Source organism: Felis catus, chromosome D4 (genome assembly GCF_018350175.1).
Source record: "Felis catus isolate Fca126 chromosome D4, F.catus_Fca126_mat1.0, whole genome shotgun sequence".
Lineage (NCBI taxonomy): Eukaryota > Metazoa > Chordata > Mammalia > Carnivora > Felidae > Felis > Felis catus.
The window spans coordinates 25187277-25207245 of record NC_058380.1 but is presented as its reverse complement, the minus strand read 5'-3'; the positions used below and the strand labels follow the sequence as shown (position 1 = coordinate 25207245).

The 19969-nt window shown below is 36.6% G+C and overlaps 1 protein-coding gene and 1 non-coding gene across 6 annotated transcripts in view; one reads left to right on the top strand and one right to left on the bottom strand.

Annotated features, from left to right (window-relative positions):
* Positions 1 to 19969, bottom strand: part of RMI1 (RecQ mediated genome instability 1) — a 54592-nt gene that overhangs the window by 24068 nt on the left and 10555 nt on the right. For 2 of the 5 annotated variants that reach the window (XM_023242216.2, XM_045043007.1), the window contains exons 3-4: positions 13249 to 13340; positions 9576 to 12193 (exon numbers count right to left, since the gene is read on the bottom strand). In XM_023242216.2, coding sequence (XP_023097984.2) covers positions 10279 to 12186 — 1908 coding nt within the window. In that variant the 5' untranslated portion in view covers positions 12187 to 12193; positions 13249 to 13340 and the 3' untranslated portion in view covers positions 9576 to 10278. Of the gene's footprint in view, positions 1 to 897; positions 1050 to 9575; positions 12194 to 13248; positions 13341 to 14963; positions 15122 to 19969 lie in introns of those variants that run through there. The other 3 variants (XM_023242217.2, XR_002148124.3, XR_006588696.1) reach the window with 3 other exon arrangements.
* On the top strand, positions 18471 to 18573 carry LOC111557646. The gene has a single exon (XR_002737882.1). It is a non-coding gene; the product is annotated as a U6 spliceosomal RNA (small nuclear RNA).

The window sequence follows — 19969 nt, the reverse complement described above, 5'->3', positions numbered from 1 at the left end:
GCTGCATGCTGACAGCAGGGAGTCTGCTTGGGATCCTCTCTTTCCCTTTCTCTTTGCCCCTCCCCTGCTCATGCTAACTCTCTCTCTCTCTCAAAATAATAAACTTAAAAATTCCAATGTGATGGGGAAGAGTAAATATATTGGAGCTATGTTCTGGAGGTAATACTTAAAGAATATTGCCTATTATCAAACCACTGCTATAGATATATAGATAATAGCTATTCTTCCCTCCCCTCCCGCTTTAAAAATTTTTTAATGTGGTAAGAGAATAGCAATTCTTTTTTTTAATTTTTTTACTTTTTTTTTTTAATTTATTTTTGAGACAGAGAGAGACAGAGCATGAACGGGGGAGGTCAAAGAGAGAGGGAGACACAGAATCTGAAACAGGGTCCAGGCTCTGAGTGGTCAGCACAGAGCCCGACGCGGGGCTCGAACTCATGGACCGCGAGATCATGACCTGAGCCGAAGTCGGACGCTTAACTGACTGAGCCAACCAGGCGCCCCGAGAATAGCAATTCTTAACCACAAGTATTAATATAATTAATATGGAGAACTAGTTACAAAGGAGTTGAAAATACTGACAAGCCTGAGGGAATCATGAGACAATGCAGAGATGAGCAAAGAAAGCAGGAAGGTGCTAACCTCTAGGGCTAGAGGGATCGAGACAGGAGGTAACAACCCAACTAAAATCAGAGTGCCCAGCTGGCTCCGTTGGAAGGGCACGCAACTCTTGATCTCAGGGTTATGAGTTTGAACCAGACGTTGGGTGTAGGAGATACATACATACATACATACATACATACATACATACACTTAAAAAGAAATAACCCAACTAAAAGCAATTGGAAAGGGATGAGTATTAATTTTCTATTGTGTAACAAATTAACCCAAACTTAGTAGCTTAAAACAACACACATTTATTATGCCACAATTTCTGCGGGTGAAGAGTCAGGCGCAGATTAGGGGGTTCCATACTTGGGGTGGCAAGACTACAATCAAGGTGCTAGCCAGGGCTTGTCTCTGGGCTTAAATAGGGATGGATCCATTTGCTATAAAAAAAAAAAAAAATTATTGAAACATCTGGAAAAACTGGAATGAAGTCTAAGAGTTAGATGGTAGTAACATAATATTTCCTGAATTTGATGGTGCTACTCTGATTATATTCATTTATTATAACTGTTTATGGGAAGTGTTGCTCAACTCTTTGGAGGTAATATGACTTGAATTTGCATTCCCATATAAATTTTAGAATCAGCTTGATGCACACTAAAATAATCCTGCTGAGGATGATATTGCATTCAGTCCATAGATCAATTTGAAGAGAGTGGATATCTCTAAAATATTAAGTACTCCAATTGAGTATTCAGTTAATAACTGAATTTGCTTTGATCTTCTTTAGCGTTTTTCAGTATTTTGTAGTTTTTAGTGGACAAGTCTTGCATAGCTCTCCCTATATCTATTCCAAAGATTCAGATTTTTTATGCTGCTATAAATAACAATTTCTCGTTTCTTTTTTATGTTGGCATATGAAAATAGAACTTTTTTAAAACATTTTTTTAATATTGTTCTATATGTAATAGGAACCTTGCCAAGTACACTTACTACTTCTAATAGTTTATAGATTTTGGATTTTCTACATACACACTCTGTCATTTACAAATAATGAGGCTTATTTCTTCCTCTCCGACACGTTTTTTGTTTTTGTTTTTTCTTGCCTTATTACTATGACTAGGACCTTCAGAACAATGTTGAATAACAGACATCCTCATCTTATTCCCAATCTCAAGTATGATGTCTGCTGTAGATTTTACAGAGATCTTTTTTTTTATGTTTATTTATTTTGAGAGAGCAAGCATGTGCACGTGAGCAGGAGAGGGGCAGAGAGAGAGGGAGAGAATCCCAAGCAGGCTCCGCTTGTCAGCACAGAGCCTGAGGCAGGGCTTCGTGTCACAAACCATAAGATCATGACTTGAGCCAAAATCAAGAGTCAGAAGTTTAAGCAACTGAGCCACCCAGGTGCCTCAATATTTTTTATCAAAATAAGAAAGTTCCCTCTTGGGACACCTGGGTGGCTCAGTTGGTTAAGTGTCTTACTCAATTTCAGCTCAGGTCATGATCTCACTGTTCTTAAGATCAAGCCCCAGGTTGGGCTCTGGGCAGACAGGTGGAGCCTGCTTGGGCTTCTCTCTCCCTGTCTTGCCCTCTGCCCCTCCCCCACTCATGCTAACTCTCAAAATAAACAAACATTAAAAAAAGAAGGTTCCCTCTTCCTAGTTTGGTGAGTTTTTAATATGAATATCAAATGCTTTTTCTGCACCTATTGAAATGACCTTACAGTTTTTTTCAATGTGAAGTACATTGGTTAAATTATCTCTGCATTCCTGAAAAAAAAGAAACCCACTTTGTCATGTATTCTCTTTTTCATATTTTAATATTTAATTTGCTAATATTGTACTTAGGTTGAACTTGTATTTTGGAATTATATTCATGAAAGAGTTGTCTGTAATTCTTTCTTTTAATCTCCTACGTATGTTCAAAGATATGTCAGCTTGGTAAAAAAAGTTCGGAAATGTTCTCTCATTGTCTAATCCCCAGAATTTATGTAGACTTGATATAATATTTGAAAGAATTCAGTGGGGATGCCATCAAGGCCTGGAATTGGTGGGAAGATTTTAAGTAACAGATATGATTACTTTTTTATTTAGGTATATATTTACATACCATAAAACTCACCCTTTTAAAGTATAAAATTGAGTGGCACTTAGTGTATTCATTAAATTGTGCAATCATCACCACTAAGTCCAGAGCAGTTAAATCATCCCAAAAAGAAACTCCACATCCATTAGCAGTCACTCACCAATCATCCTCCCTCCTGCTGGAGTGAACTATTATGAATTATTTCATATAAGTGGGACCATACTCTACGAAGTCTTTTACATTGCTTCTACTTAGAATAATGTTTTTCAAGATTCATCCATGTTGTTGGATGAATGAATACCATTCCATCATACATACATACATTTTGTTTATCCATTCATCAGTTGATATACATATGGCTTGTTTCAATTTGGGGGTTATTACTAATGCTGTTATGAACACTGACATGCAAGTTTTTGTGTGAGGATATGCTTTCAATTTTCTTGGGTAAGAATGGAAGATTGCTAAGTCATATGGCAACTATGTTTAACTTTCTGAAGAACTGCCAGACTGTTTTACAAAGTGACTGTACCATTTTATAGCCCATCAGCAACATAGGAGGGTTCCAGTTTCCCCACATCCTTGCCAACAACTGCCGTTGCCTGTCTTTTCAATTGTTGCCTGTCTTTTCAATTATAGCTATCCTAGTAGGTATGAAATAGTGTCTCATTGTGGTTTCATTTAGATCTCCCTAATGACTAATGATGTTGAGCATCATCTCACGTATTTATTGGCAATTTATTATCTTCTTTGGAAAGATATCTATTCATATACTTTGCCCATTTTTACTGAGTTGTCTTTTTACTGTTGAGTTGCAGAATTGTTCATATATTCTAGATATTAGTCTCTTACAAATATGTGATTTGCTCCCATTGCTCCATTCTTTCATTCTCACATTCTAGGAGTTGTCTTTTGACTTTCTTGAGTGTCTTTTAAAGCACAGTGTTCTTTAATTTTGATGAAGTCCAATTTATCTATTTTTCATTTGGTTGCTTGTGCTTCACATATGTAAGAAATGACTGCCTCATGCAAGGTCACAGAGACAGCTATGTTTTCTACCAAAGAGTTCTATAGTTATAGCATTTAAATTTAGGTATCTGATGCATTTTGAGTTAATTTTGGGATAGTGTGAGGGAGAGATTCAACTTCATTCCCTGGCATAAGGCTATGCAGTTGTCTCAACATCATTTGTTGAAAAGACTATTAGTTCTGTTCATCAAATAGATTCAACTATTTTAACAAATACAGAGCTATTCAGATTTTTATTTTTTTAGAAATGTCTACACACAGGGGCACCTGGGTGGCTCAGTTAACTGTCCGACTCCTGGTTTTGGCGCAGGTCATGATCTCACGGTTCGTGAGTTTGAGCCCCACATTGGACTCTGCGCTGATGGTGCAGAGCCTGCCTGGCATTCTCTCTCTCCCTCTCCTGCTCACGTGTTCTCTCTCAAAATAAATACATAAAACTTTTTTTTTAATTTTTTTTTTTTAAAAAAAGGAAGAAAGAAAGAAATCTCCATACACAGAGTGGGATTTGAACTCACAACCCTGAGATCAAGTCACATACTCTTCTGACTGAACCAGCCAGGCACCCCCTAGATTTTCTTATCTGTATTTTTTCAGGTACTTGACCACTTCATCTAAAATTTTAAATGCAGCAACATGCATTTATTCATACCTTCTTGAAAGATTTTTAATGAATGCAGAAGCAGTGAGTGATGTCTCCATTTCATTTTTTTTTAAGTTTTATTTAAGTAATCTCTATACTCAACACAACCCCAAGATCAAGAGTCACATGTTCTTCTGAGTCAGCCAGCACCCCTCCATTTCATTTCTGATATTTGTTCCTTCACACTTTTCTCATTTGTCTTGCTGTGGATATCTTCTCAACATGACTCAACTTTGTTAATTCTAATATGTTCACTTTCTATTCCAATAAATTAAGCTCCTTCTTCCCTCTTTGTGCTTTAGTTTTTAATAACTTGAAGCCATTCATTGACTTTTAGCTTTTATTCCCTTGTAATAAATAGTCCCCTCTAAGCACAGCTTCATCTATACATCATGAATGTTGATGTTTTATTTTTATAGTAAAAATTTTTCTAACTTCTGTGATTTTTTCCTTAACTCAAGATGATTTTGGAGTATGTTTTGTCGTTTCTAAATATGGTATTTTCTAGCCTTTTTCCCCCTAGCTCATTTTCCTTTTTTAAGTAATCCTTATGACCACATGAGGCTCACGACCCTGAGATCAGGAGTTGCATGTTTCACTGACTGAGTCAGCCAGGTGTCTCCTCCTTATTTTATTTATGGTCAGAGAATGTACTAAGATTGATAATTTTTTGATTCTTTAGACTTCCCTTCTGTTAAGCAGGTGGTCAACTTTTGTAAATGTCCCACATGTACATGAAAAAAACATGTATTATACATTTGTCAAATACAGTAGCCTACACATGGTGGTTAGGGCTCCTGTATTTTCTATAACCATGCCAACCTTTTTTCTATGACTGTGTAATCTATGACTGTGGATTTCTCTTATTTCTTGTGATAAATTTAGAAGCTATTGAATTCTATAAATTTAAAATTGCTAAACCATTCTGGCGAATTAGTCCTCGCATGATCAACAGTTTCTGAGTTTTTTGCCTGAAATTATGATATTAATATAGCCACAGCAGCTTCCATTTAGTGTTTATATGTCTACATCCTTTCACTTTTCACCTTTCTGTAGACATTTTGGGTCGCTTTTGTATATAACTGGGTTGTATCGTTATCTGAAAATGTCTGTAACTGGAGGATTTTACTCCATTTACACTTACTGCAATTTCTGATATATTGGGATTTAAACATACCACCTTAACAATTGTTTTCCTTGTCACTTTTCCCGGGTTTTCAGTCTTGCTTTCTTTTTAGGTTGAGTACTTTTTTTTCCCGTTGTTCTATTTTATCCCACTAGTATATAGTAATATACCTTTACAAATCTTTTAATGTGGTTACCCTAAATATTACAACATGCAACTCTGAATATTCAAGTCTAATATAAAATGATGGCTTAAACCTTTCCTCAGACATAATGACTTTAAAACTTTTCCATTTATCCTCCTCTCAATTTACATAACATTGTTTTCATGTACTTTAGTCCTATTTTCTTTTTAATGCTAAAGATACTACTTTAGGTTTAATATCACTATATATATATATAAAAAATTTTTTTTAAGAGAAAAAGAGAATGCATGAAAGTTGGGGAGGGGCAGAGGGAAAACGAATTTTAAGCTCCATGCTCTGCATGGATCAACACCTGAGCCACCCAGGCGCCCGTTTTAAAATCACTATTAACTTAAACCCCCATATTTACCCTTTCTGTTATTCCTCATTCCTTTTTTCATCTCCAATCTTCTATCTGGCATCATTTTCCTTCTACTTAATGACATCATTTTTGTGGTTAGGAAAAATTTCTCACTTTTTGTGTGATATGTTATTTTTTTAATTTTAGAGAAAAAGAGCATGCATGCAAGCAGGAGATGGGGAGGAGGGAGACAGACAGAGACAGAGAGAGAGAGAGAGAGAGAGAGAGAGAGAGAGAGAGAGAGAGAGAATCTCAAGTGGGCTCCATGCTCAGTGCGGAGAGTAGGAATATTAATTTTACCTTTCACACTCTTATTATTAACACTTTTGCTTGGTATAGAAATCTAGATTTGCAGTTATTTTAATTCCATCACTTTGAAGATGCCATTCCATTGTCTTCTGATTGCCACTGGTTTTACAGTCTGTTATCATATATTTGCTCCTTTGGAACATGCCTCATTTCTTCCACTGCTCTAGACTTTTTTCCCTAGTTCTTAAAAATGGTAATATTTTGGGGCGCCTGCGTGGCGCAGTCGGTTAAGCGTCCGACTTCAGCCAGGTCAGGATCTTGCGGTCTGTGAGTTCGAGCCCCGCGTCGGGCTCTGGGCTGATGGCTCAGAGCCTGGAGCCTGTTTCCGATTCTGTGTCTCCCTCTCTCTCTGCCCCTCCCCCGTTCATGCTCTGTCTCTCTGTCCCAAAAATAAAAATTAAAAAAAAAAATGGTAATATTTACATAATTATGACTTTCCCTGAATGTATCTTGCTTGAGGCTTGTGGCACTTCCAGAACCTACAGTGTAGGAGGCCGGACCCCGGTGCCAGGCTGAGACCGGGTGGAACAACAGCTCCCTGTTGACTCAACCAACCTGGTGGTTCCCCCTCCCATTCCCCCATTTGCAAAGGCATACGAAAGCCTTGTCAAGGCTGAGAAAGTTAATTCCTGAAGCCTGTGGTCTGTGGGTGTTGGCAGTAATGTTACCCCCCTTTTCTACCCCAGGTCAAATAGAAACAAACATGGGAACTGTGTTTTGCTAGCAATCTATCAACAAGGTCTTGTTGTGACCCGTTTAGAAAGTTCACAAGGTACACAGAACTAAATGGTTTGGCTGGCAGCGATCATATGAAACCTGTTCTTAGAATGACCTGATCCATAAGAGTCTTATAAAAGATTGTGTACAGCAACAATAAAGCCGTCACTTGGGCCATCAGCCCAGGGGACCCTCCTATTCCCAAACTGGCTTCTCTTCTCTTTTTTTTTTCTTACATTCCCCTACCCTCAGGACCCTGATCTCGGTGTTTGTTGTGCCGGTCGCAACACTACAGCTTGATGATTTTCATAAAATTTAAAGGTTTCTTAAGAATTAACTTCAGGGGCGCCTGGCTGGCGCAGTTGGTTAAGCGTCCGACTTCAGCCAGGTCACGATCTCGCGGCCCGTGAGTTCAAGCCCCGCGTCGGGCTCTGGGCTGATGGCTCAGAGCCTGGAGCCTGTTTCCGATTCTGTGTCTCCCTCTCTCTCTGCCCCTCCCCCGTTCATGCTCTGTCTCTCTCTGTCCCAAAAATAAATAAATGTTGAAAAAAAAAAATTTTTTTTTAAAAAAGAATTAACTTCAAATATTGTTTCTTGTCTTTCTGGAACTACAATTACATTAATGTTGGCCCATCTCTGTGTTATATTCTTTTCTGGTTCTCTCCCATCCTTTGGACTCTCTATACATTATTCTGATTTTTTTTTCTTCTGACCAAACTTAATTCACAATTCCTTCAGCTATATTTCATCTGGTGTTAAACTCGCTCACTAAATTCTTAATTTTAGCTTTGTTTTTATTTTTTAAATTCCTAATTCTATACTGAATTTTATCCAGAATTTAACAGAATAAGAGAGAAGCAATAAGTACAGCAAAACATACATAATATTAGTCTGTACAATGTACAGGATGGCATGAAAGTAGGCAGGGGAATTAACACTTCAATGGACACCTAAAGCTTAAGTTAAGTTGGAAATCGTATGAAACAGTTTGAGAAGGGAGATCACTCTGAGCTTGAGTATGAAAACATGAAGTATATTCCCCCACATGTTTGGGGAATTAGAAATTGATATGACTAAAATTTAGGGGCAGACTAGGTAGGTGGAGAATAATGGAGGAAGACTAAAAAGAAGGCAAGGGCCAGATCACAGAAGACCTTACATACTAGATGAAGAGTTTATACCTCACCCTATAAGGTTAACAAAGAAAAAAATGGTAAATTTATTCTAGAAAGGTCATTCAGGCAGACTTATGGGAAAAGGTATGAGGACAAAATAAGGCACAAATCAATTAGTAAATCTACTGGAATATCAAAGCCAGAGAAGACCAGAGCCAGAATCACAGCACCAATACAGAAGGATGGACTAATATGGTAAAGTACTGTACCCAGTCTTCAGGGACTGAATATGAAAAGGAAATAAGGTCTAATCCCAGCTTTCAAGCACTAGTCAGAGATAAGAGTACCACAGAACATTTAGAAGAAAGATAGTGTAGGATAATGCCATCTCATTTAGATCTCTTCTAGTAAAAAGGCTATGCAAGTATACAGAAGAGGTTACTATTAGAGCACATATCAGTAAAATCTGTGTTGTACCTTGAACTCTGATTATCATCCTTCAAATATAATGGCAAAGATTTTTAAAATATTTTTTATTACATCTATACCATATTTACATATAAGTATTTACCTTAACTTCTAGATATTTTCCTATTATGTTATTTTAATTAAAACAAAACCATGTTTTCTCTTAAGTATTTGATTAAGGTTTTAAAACTCAAGACACTTTAGGGGTACTTATTTGGCTCAGTTGGTAAAGCATGCAATTCTTGATCTCAAGGTAGGGAGCCCAAGCCCTACACTGGGTGTAGATCTTATTTAAAACAAAACAAAACAAAACAAAACAAAACAAAACAAAACAAAACAAAACAAAACAAAACAAAAACTGGGGCACCTGGGTGGCTCAGTTAAGAATCTGACTTTGGCCAGGTCATGACCTTGTGGTTCATGAGTTCTAACCCCATATCAGGCTCTATTGTCAACATGGAGCCTGCTTCCGATCCTCTGTCTGTGCCCCTGACCAGCTCATGCTCTCTCTCTCTCAGAAAAAACATTTAAAAGAAAAAAACTGAGAATGTTTTAAGTTTGCAAAGACAAAAGATTAATAAAAGTAACTTTACCTTTCAAATGTGACTTTAAAATTTTTTTTTTAATGTTTATTCATTTTTGAGAGACAGAGAGAGACAGAGCATGATGAGCAGGAAGGGGCAGACAGAAGGAGACACAGAATCCGGAGCAGGCTCCCAGGCTCCGAGCCGTCAGCACACAGCCCCACGAGGGGCTTGAACTCACGAACTGCGAGATCATGACCTGAGCCGAAGTTGGATGCTCAATCGACTGAGCCACCCAGGCACCCCTCAAATGTGACTTTTTAACAGCAAAATAGAAAAGTGGTAAACCGTCTCCATTAAAAAAACAAAACAAAACAAACAAAAAAACAATACTCCCAACAAAACTAAAGGTAAGCTTACATGTTGAGCTAATTCAGATAGTACATAAAGACATGGACAACCACCTTATTTTAACCCCCCCCAAAAAAAGTATTTACTGAATCTTATATTCAAGTTTTCCATATACAATTCGAAATAAATTATCCTTGAAAATAAGATGTTTAAACCATGCAACATAATCTCTGCAAGTGTACCTAGTTAATATAATATTTGCCTTAAGTATACCAGACAAATATTTACAAAATAAAAACCAGCAGAAGTATTTTTGTATCTGAGAGCCTGACATTCTAATCCACTGGATTAACATTGTTTCCTAAGTATAGTAATATAAAAAAATCTCTTTGGGTACTCAACACATTAGAAGTACAACTATCTATTTATAATTGCCAACTTCCAACAATATGACACATCAGTAAACACCAACACAATACTTTAGCAATCATTATGTGAAATGACAAGTGAGAAACAAAACTCTCAATAACGATGGGTCACCAAATTCTTTCGTCTAACAGTTATTATAAAAAAAATTTATTTAAGAAACCTAAATACACATTCATGATTAAACATTTTAAAATTAAACTAAAATGTTATAAAATTTCCTTTTTCTCTTTTACAAAACAAAGTCTCAAACATAAAAGGTTAAATTTAATGTTAAATATTTCTTTTTTTTTTTTTTTTTGGAATTGTTTTCTGATACTATCTTAGTAAATTATTTATTCAGCCGCTTCTTTAGGTTCTCAAGGTGTTCCATTTCAACATCCTGTAATGCCAGTACTATTGCTTTAGACAAGGAGGGATTAAATGAAATCGTCATTAGACAACACAAATCTATTAAATCTCTCTGACACTTCTGCAAACCTTCCAGGAACTTTTGGTATTGAAGAGGATCCTTTTTTAACTGTTTCATTTCTGGTACTGAAAACCCTATCAGACTAGTAAGTATCTCATCCACAAAGTCTACATCTAGATATCCAGTACCATCAGAAATCTTTGCTGTTATACTCCAAATGCCACCAGAACTTGAAAGATTTCCAGTTAAGGTTACAATAAATGCTTTGACCTTCACTGTTGTAACTTCCTTTGGTTTGCTGGCCATTAGGACAGACAAATAGATAAAGGGCGGAGAATACAAATCCATGGCAATAGAAAGATTAGTGTTGTTCTCTGATGGTCTTAAAGAACAAGACTGTAAATGATGATCATTTTCATTAGAAATGTGTGAACTCCTTTTTGGTACATAATTTACCAGCTCTCCCTTTGATATTTTATTTAAGGAATGTCCATCTGCACTGCTGAAGGTTTGTTTTACTTTATTACCTGTCTCTGAGTCCTTATCTTTATTTGTAAAATCATAGGGTAGGGGTACATTACTATGAACTGAAAAAACGCTACTGTTTTTGTCTTCAACAGATGGACAACTAAATAATTTGTCTTCATTAGTCACTTGTTCGGATACATTTTTTTCATTCCAATTACGGTTTCCACTTTTGTAAATCAAAGAAAAATTATTTGGAGTATTAGGTTTATGTAAAAATCTCTCTATGCTTTCATCTGGGGTTCTGTTCAAAGTCAATGGCTGTAATTCTTTAGTCTTCATTTGTTCTTTCTGGACAGTTTCTTCTAAAAGCAAGGCCTCCTCCAATGAAAAGTCATCTAATTCCCCATCAGTGAAATGCATAGGTTGATTTGGTTGTTTCTCCTTTGGTTTTGGAGAAATAATATGTCGTGATTCAAAACTTGACTGTCTTGTGGGAACAGTATTTGAGGAACTACCTGTGCTGAAGCATCTTCTTTCTAAGGAGGTGTCATTATTTGCTGCAAGCTCATTTTCATCAAGACTTGCCAAGAGTTCTTCATCAGAAGGTCCTAATGCAGGATCCAGAACATCTGTAATTCCAGGGATGGTCTGGTTACAATTATTTGGTATGACTGAAACTACAGGATCAGGTTCCCCAATTAATCTTGCAAGTACTTTTTCTTGGGCATATTCCTCTGAAAGGGCATCTACTTCTCCTCCCAAAATCTTCACATTTTCTGGTTTCAATAAAAGAACACCAAGACGGAAAGCAATGTTTCCATAAATCAAAATTTTTGTACCTGGGGCAAGATCACTATGAAGAGCTGGAATAGACTGATATTCCATTCCCTGCATTTGTACAACTCCATCAGTTAGTTGTAACATCAACATTCGTGAAGGCTTTGCTTCCCAAGGTTTTAGGGTTACTTGTGTTTCAGCTGTAACTAAGTCATTCGTTGTATTCTTTCCTCTCAACTTTTGTATCTGGGAATATGCAGGTTGACTTACATCAACCAATGAATTAATCTGCAAAGCAAAAAATCCATTCAGTTCTCCTTTTGGAACTTCTAAAATGCCGTCAGGTAAAACAGGATGTTCCAAATCTCTCAGGTCAGTAAGGAGCCACTGCTCAAACACTTGTTTATTCATTTGTGCCTGACTCAAATTAACATTATCGTTTTCTTCTTGGATCCAGTTAATACAAGCTTCCAACCACATTAGAGGTACTTTAACATGCCACGTAGCTAAAAGCCAGGTTTCAACTCTTAATGCAATATTAGTTACACTCATTTCTTTTAAAATAAAAGAAATATTATGCATGTATTACCTGAAAACAAAAAACAAAAAAAATTATGATAATTCAGTATATTTACATACAGTTTCTACAATTCTCTACAATGCACAGGTATAACCACACCCTTTAGATTTTTCTCTCTTCAACATCTTAAAATTCTTTGATGACTTTCTACACGGCCAAAATTCAAATACCACAAGTAATCCGATTATATAATGAGAAAAGCAAAAGGTTTGAGACAGATATATTCCGATTTGAAAGCTAGGTCTGTCAAGTTACAAGTTCTGTGGCCTAATACAAATTTCTTAACTTCTCTAACCCAGTTTTTTCATCTGTAAAATGTCAATACCACCATTTATCTTCCAGGGTTGTTGTGAAGATTATACAATTAACATTTGTAAAGCATAATGTCAGACCTATGAAAGACACTCAGTAAATGGTAGTTATTATATTAATAACCAGATTCTAATCATTTAAAATTTAGTCAAGAAACAATAGTCGCTAAGGTTGTTTTCCTATGTATAATTCATGTTCTATTAAAATGTTTACCATTAGGGTGCCTGGGTGGCTCAGTCAGTCAAGCACCCAACTTCGGTTCAGAACATGATCTCAGAGTTTGTGAGTTCAATCAAGACTGCGTCAGGCTCTGTAATAACAGCTCAGAGCCTGGAGCCTGCTTCAGATTCTGTGTCTCCCTCTCTCTCTGCCCCTCCCCTGCTCACAATCTATCTCCCTCTCTCAAAAATAAATAAACATTTTTTAAAAATTAAAAAAAAAAAACACTTTACCATTCTGTTTGCCCATTTAGCACTTAAATATGTGGTCTATGCATAAAAATATAGTAACAATAGACTCTGTGCTGATGTAAAGTATCTTATTTGTTTCACTAAATAAAACTCAACGGTCCTTCCTACGAGATACACGATAAACAGATAAACGTACTTCTGATTTCTCAATATAAAAGCAGTAGCAAAACACTATTAAACACCAATTAACACTGTTCACAAAAGTATATTTTTCTCCCACAGATCAAAATATCTAAGAGTTAAAATTTATAAAAGTTTCAACATGTCCACAAGAAAACTTACCATTTGGAACAGGAACATATAGGATTTGATGATAGGATTTGGAACTGGTTGTTCAGTGGAGTAATTGTAACCTCTACTGTTCAGAAATGGCCCTGGGACAAGAAGTGGTAAGGGTTATAAGGCAAAGCCACAGAAAGAATCACTGGTCTATCTGTATGAGTGTTAAGAGTTTGGTGGTATGGTTTTGGGGGTTCCTATTATCAATCAGGGCAGAGTAGAGGTAAAATAATAAAAACATGAGATTTTGAGTGAGCTAAATAGAAGCAAGTGACTATGAGAAATTTACACACTCCCTCTTAGTGTATTTCTTTATCTATATGCTTAACCTCACAGGGCTACTGTAAAAATTAAAGATAGGAGAGGATGGCCCACAGGGCACTGGCACAGGCACGTATCTTAGGCAGCTGGGTCAACTGACCCAAAGGGAAGATCCAGCTGAACTCCGCATCCCTACCACCATGACCTGTCAGTCACAGGGTTTACAGCAGCTTCTGTAGGCTGAGAAGTGGGTGCCCAGAAAGTGTCCAAGGTCCACATGCAAAAGAAATGAAAGCTGAAGCAGGCAAAACCAACTCAAGCTGAAACAGAACAGTACAGCCTACAGAGAGAGAAAAGTGTCCAAGGCCGAGGCTCTGGGATCCCATGGTAGTTGCAGCAGTGGAGACGGCCCAGGAGATGATGACCATCCTCTAGACCTAATTCCAGCAAAACAGGGATGAAGTCCTAGATAACCTCTTAGACTTTAAGACATCAAGCAGAAATCCATGAAAACTACCACATAAATGGACAGGAGAATAAGAAAGAAGTGCCTATTCAAAAGATTGGAATTTTACATGCCTTCATGGAATATGAAATTTTAGCAAAGCTTGAATTATATTCTCATGAAAAGGCATTAAATTATTTCTGTATATTATACAGTAGGTCCTTTCAGTTTTTGGAGAATAACAAATCTAGCTTCTTTATGTGAACTTAAAGCTTACCCTAATGTACAACATGGTGACTATAGCTAATAATACTATCTGTATTCGAAAGCTGCTAAGAGAGTAAATCTTTTTTTTTTTTATTTTTTTAATGTTTATTTATTTTTGAGACAGAGAGTTAGAGCATGAACAGGGAAGGGTCAGAGAGAGGGAGACACAGAATCTGAAGCAGGCTCCAGGCTCCGAGCTGTCAGCACAGAGCCCGATGCAGGGCTCGAACTCACAAACTGTGAGATCATGACCTGAGCCGAAGTTGGAAGCTCAACCGACTGAGCCACCCAGGCGCCCCAAGAAAGTAAATCTTAAAAGTTCTCATGACAAGAAAAAAAAAAAAATCTGTAACTATATAAGGTGATGAATGCTAACTATTAACTAGACTTACTATGGTGATCATTTTGCAATGTACACAAATATCAAATCATTGTTGAACCATTGAAACTAATACAATGTTTGTATCAATTACACTTCAATTTTTAAAAGACACCACAAAAGCTTACTGAAAGACTTCATTTTTTTACCTCATGTCTCTTAGAAATTTAATGAGTATACATTGTCTGGTCCCCTATGTCTTTTAGCTTAAGCAACATATATCAATACTGACTTGTTCTTTATTAGATGTAGTTTTAAAAAAAATGTTTTTAAAAAAGAAAAGGGTTTAATGTTTTTTCCCCCAAAAGTTTTTCTTAAGGGTCAGGGGCTTTATCTATGAGAAAGTAGTAAATAGTTATTTGTAACCTGTGTTAAGCAGCAGACAGCCTTAAAATAGTCTTTTCCTTGTGGCGCCTGGGTGGCGCAGTCGGTTAAGCGTCCGACTTCAGCCAGGTCACGATCTCGCGGTCCGTGAGTTCGAGCCCCACGTCAGGCTCTGGGCTGATGGCTCAGAGCCTGGAGCCTGTTTCCGATTCTGTGTCTCCCTCTCTCTCTGCCCCTCCCCCGTTCATGCTCTGTCTCTCTCTGTGCCAAAAATAAATAAAAACGTTGAAAAAAAAAAATTAAAAAAAAAATAGTCTTTTCCACCTAAGAGTTAGAACAATAAATACTAGCATAATTGTTTGGGCTGCTTTTAGTTTCTCTTAATCAAAATTACTAGACGACAGAATTCAAGAACTGGCTACCCGTTATTTCTTGGTATGCTGATAATCATTTAAAAGTAAAGACTATCGTGCAAAATAAATAAATAAACAAAACAAAACAAAACAGATGGAAGAGCCACTATATAATCTAGTGGTTCAGAATACAACTCTGGAGCCAAATTACACTTATAAACTCTGTGACCCTAAACAAGTCGTCATGTTATTAGCAAATGGTTAAAATTTAAAGGAGTTATAGTTGTGAGGATTACATAAATAACATTTTAGAGAAGGAGCTAAAAAAGGTCATTATCATTACAGAACTAGTGAATCTTTACAGTGAAGAAAATGAGAATATATACATATTTTTTTAATTATTGTGATAAAAATAGACCATGTAAAGACTGATTAGAAGACTCTTTAATAAAGATATTTAAGACTATGGCATCCCCGGGGCTCCTGGGTGGCTCAGTCCGTTAAGCATCCGACTTTGGCTCAGGTCATGATTTCGCAGTGAGTTCGAGCCCCTCGTCAGGCTCTGTGCTGACAGCTCAGAGCCTGGAGCCTGCTTCAGATTCTGTGTCTCCCTCTCTCTCTGCCCCTCCCCTGCTCATGCTCTCTCTCTCTCTCCCAAAAATAAACAAACATTTATATATATATATATATATATATATATATATATATATATATAAAAGAAAAAAGAAAAAACTATGGTATCCTTATCATAAGTCACAGAGACTGCTTCTGGGCTGAGGGACACCAGAGTACCTCTGGTGGAGGAACCATGAGTACCTCTGGGCTGAGGGACACCAGAGTACCTCTGAAGTGGAGGAACCATGCTGAAAATAAGGGGGACAAATAAATTCTTAAATCCTAAATACTGAACACACACTACTCTCTACCCTACAAAGCACCCAGAAATACCAGCAACTATACTCTCCTAGAAAGACTAGAAAATCTTTCTCTGGGCAATCTTACTACCCTAAAAGAAAAGACCTAAATGTTCTCCAATTAAACAGCCCATTTTGAGAATGCATCTACAGACTCAGAGTTTCTTTTCTTTTTTTTTAGTGTTTATTTATTTTTGAGAGAGAGGGAGAGAGTGCAAGCAGGGAAAGGGGGCAAAGAGAGAGAGAATCTCAAGCAGGCACCCCACTGTCATAACAGAGGCCAATGTGGGGCTCAAACCCACAAACCATGAGATCATGACCTAAGCCGAAATCAAGAGTTGGACGCTTAACAAACTGAGCCACCCAGGTACCCCCAGACTCAGAGTTCCAACCAGCCTTCTAGTTCCCTTCCCTTAACTGCAACAAGACATCTGAGACAATCTTTTTTAAGCATTTCTTTTTTTTTTTTTAATATTTGGTTTTTTTTTGAGAGAGAGACACAGAGTGTGAGTGGGGGAGGGGCAGATAAAGAGAGAGAGAGAGAGAGAGAGAGAGAGACACAAAATTTGAAGCAGGCTCCAGGCTCTGAGCTTCAGCACAGAGCCTGACACAGGGCTCGAACTCAGGAGCTGTGAGATCATGACCTGAGCCAAAGTGGAACACTTAACAGACTGAGCCATTGAGGCGCCCCTCTAGAACAATCTTGTAACAATAGGCACATTAAATAAAAAATGCAATGAAATGACTATGAAGAGAGACAAAAACTCCAAAAAAGCTATTTTTAATATCATCAGAAAGATAATAATATCCAGGTAATAAAAATCGGATTCTGTAACAAGAAATATTCATAGGACAAAAACAACTCTTAGAAATTTAAAATGATAGCAGAAATGAAACACAGTACACTGAATGGAAGATAAAGTTAATAAAATCTCTTCCAAAAGTAAACCACTGATTTCCAAAGAAATCAACGAAACACAAGGAAAAAAAAAAAAAAAGTCCCGTAAGTCTAACAGACTAGAAGTTCTAGAAAGAAGAAAAAGAGAAAACAAAGGAGGGAGAAGGAAGGATTAATCAAAGAAATAAATTTACAATTTCCAGGACTTAAAGAAAAGAGCTTCCAGATGGAAAGAGCCCAATACAGTGAATAAAACAGACACGTAACAAGGCATTATCTTTATGAAATTTTAGACAGGGACAAAGATGCTGCAAGCGTCCAGAAAAGGATGACAAATATCAATGAAAGCAAATGGTTTTAGATTTCTCAATAGAAGCTAGAAGGTAAATGAGCAATTCCTTCAAATTTCTTAATGAAAATTATTTCCAACCTTCTACCTAGGCAGACTATCAATCAAGTATGACAGTGAAATTAAACATTTACAGATCAGCATTGTCTAAAACAATTTTTGTAAAGGAGGATGTGCACTGCACTATTATAACAGAAATAAACCAAGAAAGAGGAAGAAATGAGAGGAAAGGCATTATAGCAAAAAGTATGTGCGCGATGTAAAGGCAAACAGCCCAGAAGGTCCAAAGAGAAATTATTTTTCAAGAAGATAAATCCTGTAAGACCACTATTTACAGGATCTCATGTCTTTTTCTTGGTTTACACTTCTCTTAGAGCATCAGTATATCTCAATATAGGGGAGAGATAAAAGTAACTGTAGGAGTTAGGGGTTAAACTGATAAAAATATAGAGAAAACAAAACAAGGCCATTCAAGAGAAAAGAAAATGTTGTACTGGAAAGATAAAGCAGTACTAGTATACTACTAAGCTTAGTTATAAATAACGTATGTGTTCATAACAGACCCTCTAAATACTAACCTGACAAAAATTTTAACTTAGCTATACAGATTTTTTTAATTTTTTTAAAAAGTTTATTTATTTATTTATTTTGAGAGAGCGAGCAAGCATAAGCAGAAGAGGGGCAGAGAGAGGTGTTGTACACCTGAAACTAATATAATATTGTGTGTCAACTATACTCAAATTAAAACAGAAAAAAAACTAATGGTATGAAAGACAAAATACTGTCCCCCTGAGATCAAGAATAAAGCAGATGGGGGCACCTGAGTGGCTCAGTCAGTTAAGTGTCCGACTCTTGATTCCAGCTCAGGTCACAATCTCACGGTTCATAGGATCAAGCCCTACACCAGGCTCTGCGTTAACAGCACAGAGCCTGCTTGGGATTCTCTTTCTCCCTCTCTCTCTGACCCTGCTTGTACACTCTCTCTCAAAATAAATAAATAAACATTAAAAAAAGAAGAAGAAGAAGGCAGACATCGAACTCACTTCAGCACATATAATAAAATTGGAATGATACAGAATATTAGCAGGGGCCTCTGTGCAAGTATGACATGTAAATTTGTGAAATGTAAATTTTATGAAATAAATGTAAATTTTATGAAATAAAAACTAAACAACAATACACACACGCAGATGTCTACTCTCAACATTTTAACATTTACAGGAGGCCCATGTGAGTGCAATAAAGAAATAAAAGGTTTATAAGTTAAAACAGAAAAAAAAAAATAGCATGCAGAAAGACATACAGACCAATAGAACAGAATACAGAACCCAGAAATAAACTCTCATAAATACAGTCAAATAATCTTCAACAAGGGTGCCAAGATTACACAACAAAGAAAGGATAAGGTCCTCAGTAAATGGTGCTGGAAAAACTGAATATACACATGCAAAAGAATAAAAATGGACCCTTATACCATAGTCAAAAATTAAAATGGAGATCTAATGTTTATTTTTGAAAGAGACAGAGTATGAATAGTGGAGGGGCAGACAGACAGCAAAACACAATTCACAGCAGGCTCCAGGCTCTGAACTGTCAGCACAGAGGTAAAATGGAGATCAAACATAAGACGTAAAATTATAAAACTATTAGAGAAAATATTGGAGGAAAAACTTCAAGACACTGGAACAGGCAATGATTTCTTGGATATATCACTAAAAGAACAAGTAAAATCAAAAACAGACAAATAGGACTACATCAAACTCAAAACCTGTGCAGCAAGAGAAACAATAGAATAAAAAAGCAAGCTACAGAATAGGAGAAACATTTGGAAACCATGATCTGATAAGGGGTTAATACCCAGAATATATAAAGAAGCCAATAACAATAACAAAAAAAAATTTAAATGGGCAAAAAACACATTTTCCCAAAGATATACAAATGGCCAACAAGCATATAAAAAGATGCACACCATCATAAGGGAAATGCAAATCAAAACTGCAATGAGATATCACATCACACACCTCAGAATGGCAACTAGCCAAAATAAAACCACAGAAAATAACAAGCGTTGGTGAAGATGTGGACAAATTGGAACACTTACCCACTATTGGTGGGATTGAAAAATGGCACAGCAGCTATGGAAAACAGTATGGAGGTACCTCAAAAAACGAAAAATAGAACTACCATATGTCCAGCAATCCCACTTCCAGGTATATATCCAAAAGAATCAAAAATAATCTTAAATAGATATTTGCATACTCACATTCACCGTGGCATTATTCACAACTGACAAGGTATAGAAACAATCTAATTGTTCAACAACGGATGAATGGGTAAAGAAAACGTGGTATATAGATAAGAAGGAATATTATCTAGCCTTTAAGAAAAAGGAAGAAAATCATGTCATATTGAATAACGTACATTAACCTTAAGGGAATTATGCTAAGTGAAATAATCTAATCACAAGGGACAAATACTGCAAGACTCCACTTACATGAAGTATCTAACGTAATCAAACTCATAAAAATAGAAAG